The sequence below is a fragment of the Hipposideros armiger genome, unplaced genomic scaffold (genome assembly GCF_001890085.2).
Source record: "Hipposideros armiger isolate ML-2016 unplaced genomic scaffold, ASM189008v1 scaffold_591, whole genome shotgun sequence".
NCBI lineage: Eukaryota > Metazoa > Chordata > Mammalia > Chiroptera > Hipposideridae > Hipposideros > Hipposideros armiger.
Window position 1 is genome coordinate 854,707 of NW_017731941.1, and position 13,567 is coordinate 868,273.

Here is a 13,567-nt window from a genome sequence, read left to right on the forward strand (position 1 = left end):
AATATTTAGAAAGCAAAATAAAGCTTCAGGTCCAACAAAAGGCAAAGTTATATAATGGATAATTGGAAAAGTCTTCGAAATATGTTGTTTTAAAAAATGGATACATAGTACCCATACTGTGTATCCATTTTTAGATGAAATACAGCACCTTTCAGAAGAAAATACATTAAAAGCATTATTTCTAGAATGCACCATTGCAAGTGACTTTTTTCTTTATGGTTTCAGGAAATTCAGGAACTTTTAAAACAATTCTACAATGAACATGTTATCAACTTATAACTGGGGATAAATATTTTCTGTTAGAGAAAATGTCTACCACTTAACACAGTAAAACACAGGCACCTCTGTATCTGCATGTATATTATTATCATTTATTCACAGGATATAAATAATCTACAAGACAGTGTTTTAGGACAGTTTACTCTAAACTCTACTAATTCTTCCACTGTCATGACAGTGACAGCATACTTTTTCTCTGTGCTTGTCTTCATGTTTAACTTTGGAAAGAATTCTAAGCACAATATTTTAAATTACACCATTAATAAATGACACAGAGAAAATATATTTGCAACATGAAATACATCTGACAAATGACTATAACTTCCTTAATCCCATTCAAAAGAAAAAAACAAAAAACTTAAAGAAAAATGGGCAAAGGCCAAGTGTAGATAACTTGCAAAAATACTACAAATGGGGGCAGCCTGTTAGCTCAGTGGGTTAGACAGCAATGCTCATAATACCAAGGTTGCTGTTTCGATCCCCACAAGGGCCACGGAGCTGTGCCCTCCACAACTAGACTGAAGACATCTATCTACCTGACTTGGAGCTGATGGGTCCTAAAACACACTGTCCCCCTTTCAAAAAAAAAAAAAATTACTACAAATGGCCAATGGCATAAATGTAAGATAAATTTCATTCACAATTAAAAGAAACAACCATCAAAAAGGCTCATTTATCAGAATTACAAGTTTTATAGTTTGACAATACCCGTATACATTACATTATGGAATACAAATTAGTTAATAGTTTGATGGGTAATTTGACTGTCTAGTAAAATTTTAAAATACCCTTTAATCCAGCAAGTCTACTCACAAAAATCTTAAAAGATATGTAAAAATGTCCCTTTCAGCTTTGCTTTTAAGACTGAAAAACTGAAAACAATTGTCCATCAATTGGGAAACAGTTAAATAAAGTACATCCTTAACTGGAATATTGTGCAACAATTAAATAATGAGATAATCCATAAATATTGATAATGAAAAGAACTCCAAGATAAACAGCTGTTTTTTAAAAAGATGAAAAATACTTATAACCACAATTTATCGTTCAGAAATACATATATGTTTGTATATGCATAGAATATTTCTGGAAGAGTACGTATCAGTTAAATGATTTTCAGGGAAGAGAAAGAATTTCATACTGCTTGAATTGTTTTCCTAGACCAGCTTAAAGAAAAACAATAAATGGGGCCGGCCGAGTGGCGCGATGGTTTAAGAGCTGGTTTGGGATGCCAGAGGGCCCCAGTTCGGATCCCACATATGAAGGCCAGTGACACTGCCCTCTACAGCTAAGATGCTGAACAACAGCTCAACCTGGAGCTGGGCTGTCGAGAGTCACCGGCGACGGCATAGGCTGCAGCCCCTGCTGCAGTGGGCTGCCATGGGCTACCATATGTAGCCAGCAGCCAGCGTGAGCGGCCAGCAGCCGCAGGGCGCGGCCGTCCAGAAGCCAGCGACTGATCTGCCTCGCCCGGGAAAAGCGCAATGATAATACCAACATAGGCGAGTGAAGCAATGTCCTCCACAACTAGACTGAAGAACAAAAGGACAGCAATTTGTCTGTTCCCATCCCCCCAATTCCCCAATTAAAAAAAATCTTTAAAAAGAAAAGAAAAACAATAAATGAATTCCCTTAATAAATGTCCCTCATTACATCTTTAATGTTATAAATTTTAAATTACTGTATAATATCTGCCTGATAGATTAACTCCATCATGGATTCAGTATTTTTCCCCACCAAATCTACTAACCTAAATTTAAATAGCTCCATGTTGTAGCTAGATATGACTAGGTCCTGCATGGGAAGGTTTAAGAATTAAAGCAGAGGGCTGGCTGAATGGCTCAGTTGGTTAAGAGCTCACTCAAGAGTGTGAGATCTGAGCAACCGCAATTCGATTTCCAACCCGAGTTGAGATGCCGCTGAGCTGCCAAAAGGTGGCAGGATGGCTCAGCTAAAAAAAAAAAAAAAAGGAATTAAAGCATAGAAGAAATAATGTGGAAAAATAGGTAGCTAACTAGGTTTGGAGCTAGAATTTTCCATGATTACTTTATAATGTCTGAAAACCACCAGTGTTAGAAATATAGTAACTTGTCACTACTTTTAGTACTATAATAATATCCTTCAGTTAGCAATAAAATATAATTATGACCAGTCCAATAGTGAATTCCTTAAAACTGAAAGCAACAGTCAGCAGTTAAATACATTCATTTGCCAACAAATAAAATTTTTTATTTTTATTTTTTTAGCTGAGCCATCCTGCTACCTGTTGGCAGCTCAGCGGCAACTCAGNTCAAGCCTATGGTTATTCATTGTATTATTCATCAGCAGGTACTTTGTGGAAAATATGTGAACCCATCATGTCTTATTGACCAGTAGTGCCAAAAGATAAATTTCATTCACTTTCATGGGTTTAACCATTGTCTATTCCAAAACAGAAGCCAAATATACTGACTTGTCCCACCACATAGCAGTTTGATGGCTTGGCAGTTGACATTTTATTGTGATTTTTCTGAGTTCAGGAATGAGCTCCAAAATTTTTCTTAAAAAAAAAAATCCTGCCTCAACCATTATTATAGAACACTACATGACTTTGGAAATTAGCTTTTACTGCAAACTGGATGTTTCTTAATGAACTTAAAATAAAAATGTAAGGTAAAATACTGCTTATATGTTAAACTTATACTGCTGTAAAGCCTATAATATTTTAATGACAACTAAAGCTATTGGAATCACATATACTGTAAAACTGATTTATACACTGCTCAGTCAAAAGTTAAAACAACAAGTGAGGTCTCCATGCCTGTACAAATTTGCAACAAATATAGAGGGTGCCAAAAAAATGTACACACATTTTAAGAACAGAAAAAAACTGTATTAAAATTGTAATACAATGAATGACGCTAACATTCATTTGATTAACGCCATTTTTTTTTTTTTTAAGCTGAGCCATCCTGCCATCTGTTGGCAGCTCAGCTCGGGCTGGGAATCGAACCGCTGTTGCTCAGAGCTCGCACTCTTCAGTGAGCTCTTAAGCAACTGAGACACTCAGCCGGCCCACTAATGCCATTTTTTGAGTGAACTTTGCTACCGTAATTCAATTCAACTTTGGAAAGTAAAAGAGATAACACCTATTAAAATGTGTCCCTTTTTTTGGCAACTCCAGTATCACTTTCTGAGCTCAAAGGACAGTTTCAGCAGTGTTTTTCAAAACTTGTGCCAAGTACAATAGAAATTTACATATAGTATTTTAAAATCCATTTAATTGTGCAATTGAAGAGCTTCCATCTAACACTGAATTGGAAGTAATTAATCTACCCTATAATGACATGCTAAAAGACAAATATCAAAAGGAGAATATAACAAAATTTTATAAATGCCTTCCAAGAGATAAATGCCCCAATTAAATCGTATGGCTCATAGATTGATGTCTGTATTTGGCAGTATCAATATGGTGAAAAGACATTTCAAAGAGGTAATCTCAGTGAGAGCAATTTAAAAAAAATAAAGAAAATCTCATTAGAGATCAACATTAACAAATAAACGTTAGCAATCAATTTCAATGAAAATAAACAATAACTATGAACCCCAATTAAGTGAAGCATTATCTGCATCCCCCAAATTAATTCTATTTTTCTTATTAATAGACTTGCATTACAAAAAAATTATAGTCATTTATATTTTGAATTTTGTCCATGAAGATTTGTGGAAATTTGTTTTCTCTTATTATTAAATAGCTACATAGTATCTTTGACTTTGCCTTTTAGCCCCCAAAACCTAAAATAGCTGCTATATGGCTTTTACAGAAAAAGTACATCAACCTCTGAACTATACAATTCCTCTGAACTACACAATTACTTGCAGAACTAAAAATAAATGAAGGTTAAAAGAGAGTATAGTATGTAATGGTAATATAATCTCATGGTTTAGATGTAGTACAAAATGAGGAGGGAATGGGGATAGTATATGCAAAACAATTATTGCAACTTCACAGTAATCGTATTGGTAACAGTAATATTCTAAAGTTGTGGTAATGGTTGTGCAACTGTAAATATACTAAAACCACTAAATTATATACTTTAAATGGATGAATTATATGGCATGTGAAATGTATCTCAAAGCTGCTATAAAAAATCCTTAGAATTAGTGATAAGTACATATGAGGTCTGGCAATTAAGTTCCCGAAATTGTTGCAACAATGTTGCTTACCTTTTTTATCAGAGGGATTATTCACTATGAATTTGTACCAACTGGACAAACACTTAACCAAGTTTACTATTTGGAAGTGCTGAAAAAGGCTTCTTGAAAAAGTTAGACGAAAACAATCTGAACTTTTCGCCAACAAAAATGATGTCTTGCATCACAACAATGCACCAGCACACACGGCACTGTCTGTAAGACTTTTTAGCCAATAAACAAATAACTGGGTTGGAACACCCTATCTACTCACCTGATCTAGCCCCCAATTTTCTTTACCCGAAGATAAAGGAAATATTGAAAGGAAGACATTTTGATGCCATTCAGGACATCAAGAGTAATGTGACAATAGCGCTGATGGCCACTCCAGAAAGAGTTCCAAAATTGCTTTGAAGGGTGGACTAGGCGCTGGCATCGGTGCATAGCTTCCCAAGGGGAGCACTTCGAAGATGATCATAGTGATATTCATCAATGCAGTATGTAGCACTTTTTCTAGGATAAGGTCGCAAACTTAACTGTCCAACCTCATAAATAACACAGAATAATAATGTAATAATTACATGTAAAACATAACGTGGGAAATAAAAAATATTTTACTACATCTTAAGATTGTAAGCAGTCTGCACTGAATACCTGAAGTTGATGTATAATATTGTATGTCAACTATAAGTGAATATATATGTGTGTGTATGTGTGTGTGTGTGTNGGGCTTCTTTTTCTTCTGCAGTTTCCCATTCTCTTGCCTCTTCTTCAGCAGCTGTGTGCTCCTGTTCCCGTTCCAGCAACTTCTAATTAGTCAATTCCTCAGGAACCATCTCTAGGAGCTCCTCCATGTCATCTTCACCCACACACAGGTTCAAGTTGTTTGCCATCTCAACCACAGCCTTGTTGGTTTTTGCAGCCTCCTCATGCTTGGCACATCCTTTGAAGTCATAGATGAACCTCCTGAGTGTCTTTTTGAAGATGCCATTCATACACTCCTGGTGACATCATCCCAAGCCCAAGCAAGGTTCTTAGTACAGTCACAGATGCTGTAATCCTTCCAGAATTGCATATGTCTTCCTCAGCTGCAGCAACAGCCTGGGCGAAGGTCCTCCTAAGGCAGTAGGCCTTAAAAGCTGCTATAACTATTCCTTAATCCATTGGTTGGATCGAAGAGGTGGTGTTTGGAGGGAGAAACCATACTAGATATTGGGATAAAGATCACCAATAAAGAGGATGTCCAGGAGTATTATCAACAATAAGCAAAATCTTCAAAGGTGTATTATTCTCCAAACAGTACTTCTCCATTTTGCTGGCACAGCATCCAGGAGGGCATCTTGGAAGAGGAGCTTGATCATCCATGGCTGTTTACTGCTCCTGTAGTAGTATACTGGCAATGTGTGCTTCTGGAGATGCTTGAAAGCCCTGGGGTTCTCACTGTGCCAGATCACAAAGGGTTTCAATTTAGTCCACAACACTGCCCCCAAACAAGACTGTTTTCTGTCCTTAAAAGCCTTGAAACCGGGCATTGACTTGGCCTCCTTAATGGATGAAAGTCCTTCAGGCATCTATTTCCAGAATAGGGAGGTTTCATCCATATTGAATATTTGCTCTGGAAAGTAATTTCCTCCACAATCAGCACATCTAGTTTCCAATAATTCTTCAGCTCCTTCACATCGGCACTCTGACTCACTGCTCACTTTTTCATTATGTAATAAATAACAATTCTTCAATAGTTTAAACCACCCAGAGCTAGCAGTAAACTCAACATTGTAGTTGGGTCCAACCTTTTCTTTCATCATTGCAAACAAGCTTTTTGCTTTGGCCATGACCATCATAGTGCCAAGAGGAATACACTTCTGTGCCTGGTCTTCAATCCAAGTCATTGGAACTTTCTCCATGTCTGATATAGCCCCTTCTCAAATTTTTGTTACTCTTGTTGTTTTCAACAAAGCAGATATTTTAATAGCTTTCATCATTTCGTTCTGGTCTTCAAGATCGGAGCTATGCTGGAATGGGACATGCCTGACTGGTGAGCAATAACCATCACCGATTTTCTATTTTCTACCTTCATAGTCCTTAATCACTCCTAATTTCATTTCCAGGTCAATCATTCGACGTGGCCTCGTAAGGGCAACATTAGCACTGAATTTTGTACGCTTAGGGAATATGATGAACAAAACAACATGAGATTAAAATCAAATACAAGTGAAATGATATAATCAAGAGACATGCTAAGCATGAGATTTTGAGGCTGCTGCAGGCATAACATGGCATATTATCTTACAGCAAACTTTTTTATAAATAGAAAGAGTACACTCTAAAATAACAATAAAAAGTATACAATAAAATATAAACCAGTAACAATCATTTATCATTATCAATTATGTACTGTACATAATTATATGTGCTATACTTTTATACAACTGGTAGCGCAGGTTTACACCAGCATCACCACAAACATGTAAGTTATGCGTTGCACTATGACATTATGACGTCACCAGACAACAGGAATTTTTCAGCTCCATTATAATCTTATGGGACCACCACTGCCATTGTTGACTGAAATGTAGCTATGCATGACTGTACACCAAGTCCTCGAATAACATTTCATTCAACGTTGTTTTGTTATAACATTGATGAGATGCTGTAGGAGCTTAACTCTTGTTTATATCAATTAGCCTATGATAAAATCTTGATTTTCCAATTCTCAAATGGAAGAATATTTACCTAACAGCAAACCCTGGCAATCTGAACTAAAATTATCTCTTCAATTTAGTATCTCTTGTTCCATTCACTTGAGAATCAACTTATTTAAAGGTATATAAACTCTGAATAACAATTTCTCGCTGAAATAAATTAGTTCTGTATTGACAGAACACATTCAAAGAGGTTCAATCTTGCTTGAATTGAACACAAATACTATGTAATTGTATGTGAAACAGTCCAAAAGAATTTCAGGAACATAAAAGAATTAAATCTTTTAAATATTGGGTTGTCGGAAAAGTCGTGACATAGTTTTCTATGTTTTTCGTTGCAAAAATGCGTCATGACTCTTCCGGACAACCCAATATGATCTTTCAGCAAAATGGGAGTTCCATAGTCCTAATCTCTGAATTTATAACTCTTCCTCACTGCTATTTTCCATAACAAGATTAGCAGACATGGATCAGTTTCTTACATGGCCTCCTTTATTTCACCTGTCTCCAACAGACAGGTTCTTCTGGAACCTTAAGCTAGGACCACTATTTCTAAGTTGCAAAGATGGAGCAGAGTATTTTATCATAATAGATTTGTGATTATGTTGACAAATGCTCTAACTGGCATTAACACTTAAAAGCTTTGATTGTAATTACCATTTACAATTGCATCAATAACACCTACACCTCACATTTCTGTATTTTAAAATCTACAAAGATTTTTACAAATTTCATTCATAAAAACTGTAAGGTTACTAATGTCCTTATACTTTCCCTTACTATCTACAAGGTAGTGACTCTTCCTATAGTGCTTTGCCTTTGATGAGTACTCAATAAATATTTTTTACTAACACAAATCTCTGAAACAGAGGAATCAACATGCTGCAAACAAAGTATTAAGGCCCAAATCCTTTGTTCAAGAATAATCCTTATTTTATCAAATTTAAGACACTGATGCTGGCATTTAAAAAAATTTATCAGGAGATTTCAATGCAAGGTTCCCTCACAACTAGAATCCACCTAGTCTTACAACTGCCAACAGACTGATGGCAACTGTAAGACTTCACTACACATCCCAATTTCAGAAAAATTAAAAAACAGATAAATATGCATCTTGGGGCCGGCCGAGTGGCGCGTTGGTTAAGAGCTGGCTTGGGATGCCAGAGGGCCCCGGTTCGGATCCCACATATGAGGGCCAGTGACGCTGCCCTCTATAGCTAAGATACTGAACAACAGCTCAACATGGAGCTGGGCTGCCGTGAGTCGCCGGCGGGCAGCGTGAGTGGCCATCCAGAAGCCGGCGACTGATCTGTCTCGCCCGGGAAGAGCACAATGATCTGCCTCGCCCGGGAAGAACACCTTGGGCCAGTGAAGCAATGTCCTCCATAACTAGACTGAAGAACAAAAGGATAGCAACTTGTCTGTTCACCTCCCCCAATTCCCCAATAAAAAATCTTTTAAAAAATATATATATATGCATCTTGGAATCAACTTAATATGGTAAACGCATATTCTATAAAATATTGAGGTGCTATATTTGCCTGGGCGGGGATGGGGGTGTGGAGGGAGGTGGTACTAAAGCTATATACATTTAGTGCCCCAAACCACTGGATGTTAACTATGTTTCCATTTACAATGTTGCCTTAGTTCACAGTACTCAAGACAACTTCAGCTTCCAGGAAAGATTACATGTAAAAGCCCTAAAAGGTATTCTCTGAGAAAAAAAAACTCAAAATAAAAAATTTTTTATTGACTTAAAAGACTCATCATACGATTTAAAAAAATAGCATTACTTTTATAATTTTTTAAAGTTGTTTAATTTTCTTTAGTTGCCTATTGATAAATCCCCTAAAACAGATTCTTAATTTGTCAATTAACCCTCTGAAAATGTATACAAACTAATTTATGTGTGTCTATTTTTTTCCAGAGAAAATTCATTAATTTCTCAAAAGGATCCATATATTAAAACAGACTAAGAATCATTTTCTTAAAAGAATTGTTTCAATTACATATTAAGAATTAGTCATAAAATAGAAAATGCTATAATCTGAAGCACACTGCCAGGCACAAAGGTTAAGTTTGGTTTTACAGGGTTTTCTTGAGGGGAAGGGGCAGAAAATAGGTTCATTATTTGTAGAACAAATGCAAATAATACAGACCCTTTATTTTAAAAAATTATTATTGAAGAGTTTAATATAAATCAAAGAGTTAAATCTGACAAAGAAGCTCCTGTTAAAGAAAACTCTGAGTATATAACAAATACTTTCTAAATTATCAGTTTGGAGTTTGTAAAAATGGAACACACCTATATTTTATTCCCTTTATCACTGAATGAAATCAAAACTACAATGAAATCAAATCAAAGCAAATCAATTAACTGCTATACTTTAAAGCTTTCTGTATCATTTAAACTTTCATGTTATGCACACCATGAAACAGACACTCTCACTTTCTCATCTCTAGACTCACTGATATCATGCTTTTAGATAATTAATGCAGGAATTCCAAAGAGGTTCTATACCAAAGCAGCCCCAATAAATTAAGATTACCAAGAGTTATTTGAAAAAATAGTTCTTTTTAAAGGAGTGGGAGTGAACTTGTTAAAAGTCATCATTAACTGCTGGCCTGATCAATTTATTCTTCCACTAACATAATAAAAAAATTCCAATTTGCTCCACAATAGCAAAATTGTAGAGCAATTTTGGTGTTCTTGGTGTTCTAAGCCATCTCCTATCCTACTTTTGTTTTGTAATGATTGACCCTTAGAGGAAAAATTCAAAGCAGCAAAGAAATTCACTTGGTAAGTCAATGAGATGAAAAACTGAACAAAAAGATAGCAAGGCCACAAAAGATTTTACAATAAGCAGAAAAACAGACACAAGAAACTACCTTTGCCCATCACATATCCATACTCTCCAAAGCTAAGAATCACATGGATTTGAGATTTAAAAAAAAAGAAAAAAGGCAGGATGAATAAAAAAATTTGTGAAATACAGGTCTCACAAGTCTCTACCACAACAGATGTCATATTTAAAACACAGTTTCATGGTGAAAAGATCAGTTAGAAGCCTATTAATATGTAAAAGTTAAATAAGTTTCATTATGAAAAATTTTTTAAACGACTGGCAGTCTAACTGCCTTCAAGAACTATCATGCAAATACAGAAAAGAGTTTACCTTGAAAATAATTTATACTAAATGTTGAAGGACTATGATTTGATAAAGGAGAACAGTGGTAGAGCAAGTCCTGTGCGAACTTCTAACTGCAGCTGTAGTGGAACACACTAAAAGCCTTGTTTTTAAGACAAAAGCAATGAAATAAAAAACAATGGTTTTAAACCTATCACCAGTGTTAACTGCTCATGACCATAAGTTTGCGTTTCTAAAGAAGGATTTTGAGATAAAAGGCCATACAATAAGGAAAAAAGTGGGAAAAAACGAAGTTGAACAAAATTCTCACAAGACTAAAACATAAAACTATAATTTTCATACATTTTTTCATGTCACAATTAAAGGTAAAACACTCAAAGACAAAAAAATCTAACATGACAAAATTGGAAATTAAACCATTCTATTTAAATAGGACTGAAATTAAAAAAGCTTTTAATTTAAATCGGTGTAGACTACAGGGACTCCTCTTTACATACTACATAGTCCAAACTGAGAGTATTCTCCACACTTCTTTCACATTTACTTAGGCAAAAATATTACAATCTGAAAAGTTTGCCCCCCCCCCAAACTCCATTGAAATGAGACTATCCTAACTAGTACCTATTTAACTAGACTATCAATTGCCCCAAACAACGATACTTCTTGGAAACTAAATTTTATTCCACTAAATTTAGCCAGTAAATTTTGCTAAATAATCCTTTACTAGAAGTTATATAAATTCCATGTTGTGCAACTAATTTTTCCTGTATCTATACATAAAAATTTATACTTGACAAAAGGCCATTCCTCAACTAATAACTTGTACGTTTACTTAGTGATTTTAAATATCTGCATCTTAAAAGCAGAGTGTATGGTGACCACAAAAAAATGAGACATACAATTAGTAGGGGTTCTGCTATTATACAATACTCTAAATAGTGCTTTTACTAAGTATTCAGTGACTATCACAGGCGTAAATATTAAACATTTCCCTATCAATTCTTCACATTTTCTACTAAGCTGACCCAATTTCAAGCCTAAAACAGAGGCTCCTACCTTTAGAAGGGTTGAAAACAAAAGTAATTGGGTAGTCCTAAAAATATACACCACCACTACATGACTTAAGATCCTCATTTAAAACTTTTGCCAAGATAGCCCCTCCCTTCAAAACAAACTACGGTTGACTCACTGCTCTATTTGACTTAACTTCAGAAATACAAAAATTAAATGGTTTCCTAACAACTCATTTCCCTCGATCTCTGCATCCACCATTTAAAACACTCAACCTTCAATCTGATTCATCCCGTCCAATATGGCAAAAAATAAAAATTAAAAAACCCCAAATTATCTACCATGGAATTAAAAAATAATTAAATACACCAGATTCAAGAATGATAACCACAGTTCTAAAGTCTTGGGAAACAATGAAAGCAATGTCTGTGGTCTGCGGAGCCATCCTACTCGGTGAAACCATTTCACCTCAGATGATACTTTTAATCTGCGAGACCACCCCATTTTCTAGAGTTAGCCACCTGAGCAAAGGGTTTCAATATCGTCTCACTAAAGTGGAAAACTATCAATCACCCTACATAACAAGTTCCACCCTCCAGATATTTCTACATGTAGAAACAAAACAACAACAACAAAGCCAGTAAAGTTGGTGGCAGGGTGAGGACAAAGAGCATTTTGAAACACCACAGAAGTAAACAGAGAATGAGGGCAGAAAAGGGGAATAAATTAAAGTTCCCTCAAATGGATAAAGGTGAGGAAACGCAGGTACCCTTGTTTACCACCCCTAGGCTCCCATTCTTCATTACCGCCCACTGGAATGCAAAGTTGGAACTACCACTCCGCCAGAAGCCCATCAAATCCTCAAAATGTCAGGTCACCAGGCAGTCTCTGGAATGACAGGCAAATTCCCCCTCCCCCCACACCCCCCAAAAAAAGAAAGGTCCAGTCCAATAAGTGCAGGTCACTCTGCCCTCTGGGGCAGTTCCAGCCGGCGCAGGGGTGGCTCTGATGGGAGGACGAGAGGGGGAAAGACAGACCACCTTTCTCAACCCATACACCCTCAGCTGAGGAAACAAAACAAAGACAGCCGCCCTCCTCCCCCGGCCGCCTCTACACTAGCCAGAGAGGCTTTCCTATTTCCCGGTGCAGTCTAGCCTCCCGCCCCCGCCCCCATGACAAAGAAAAGGGACTTGGTGAACAAGGCCTTCCTGCCTCCACGAGTGGGGGAAGGGGCTGCCGAGGCGAGCAGCCCCCTCTTCTCACCCGCGCTCACACTCGCTCACCCTTTGGCCCCGAAAACAGCCGAAAGCGGCTGGGAACAGAGGCCTCCGCCGGGGAAGTCTGGTCTAGGAGGGGGTGGGGGGTACCTTGAAGTAGCCGCCTTCGTAGAGGGTGTTGGGGGGTCCGAAGATGGCAACCTCCCAGTTGTAGAGGTCGGACTCATCCACCAGGGTGATCCGGAAGCCCTCCACCGGTTCCTCCTGCAGGGATTTCAGCTCCAGCATCAGGGCCTTCTGCGAGCTGGTCATCTGCTGCTGGGCCATCGCGGCTGCGGCGGCGGCAGCGCCGGGCCGGGGCCCCAGTCCTCACGCACCGGCCGAGACGGACCAAGCCCCTCCCCTCCGCTCGCCCTCGGGCCGGGCCGCACCGGGCCCCTGTCTTCACACACCCGGCGGGCCGGACCAGGCCCCAGACGGCCCGTGGGCCGACCCAGGTCCTCCTCACACGACGCGGGCTGGGCCCTCCTCCTCACACTCGGGCCAGGTGGGGGGAGGGGATCAAGGAGTTAAGAAAATTCGCTCCCGGTCCCGGACCTCCCCCCCCCGGAGGGGGCCTCAACTTGGGGGGGGGGGGAGAAAAGGTGGAAGCCGAGGAAGGCGGCGAAGGGCAGGCAATGGTGAGGGGAGAGGGGCAGGCCGGCCCGGGAGCGCCGCGCTCGCTCGCCCTCGCCTTCTCCTCAGGGGCCGCCGGAGCCGGAGAGCGCACCGGGCCGAAGGGCTGTGAAGCGCAGCGCTCTGGGGTCTCCCGGCGGCGGCTGCGCGGGGGGAGGGGCGACAGCGGAGAAGGAGGAGAAGGAGGAGGAGGAGGAGGAGGAGGAGAAGAGAGGGAGAGCGCCTCGCGCCGCGGGAGCGACGGAGCGAAGAAGGGAGGGAGAGAAGGAGGAGGGGCGCCCGCCGGGAGTGGGGCGGCTCTCGGCGGCTGGCAGCCCGACGCGCTTGCGCGCGCCCCTCCCTACCCCCGCTCTCCTCGCCT

General features: G+C 38.9%; 1 protein-coding gene across 1 annotated transcript in view; it reads right to left on the bottom strand.

Annotated features, from left to right (window-relative positions):
- UBE2R2 (ubiquitin conjugating enzyme E2 R2) overlaps positions 1 to 13,273 on the bottom strand; it is a 96,595-nt gene extending 83,322 nt beyond the window's left edge. The window contains exon 1 of the mRNA XM_019624462.1: positions 12,682 to 13,273. Coding sequence (XP_019480007.1) covers positions 12,682 to 12,858 — 177 coding nt within the window. The 5' untranslated portion in view covers positions 12,859 to 13,273. The remainder of the gene's footprint in view (positions 1 to 12,681) is intronic.
- Between the last annotated feature and the right edge of the window lie 294 nt (positions 13,274 to 13,567).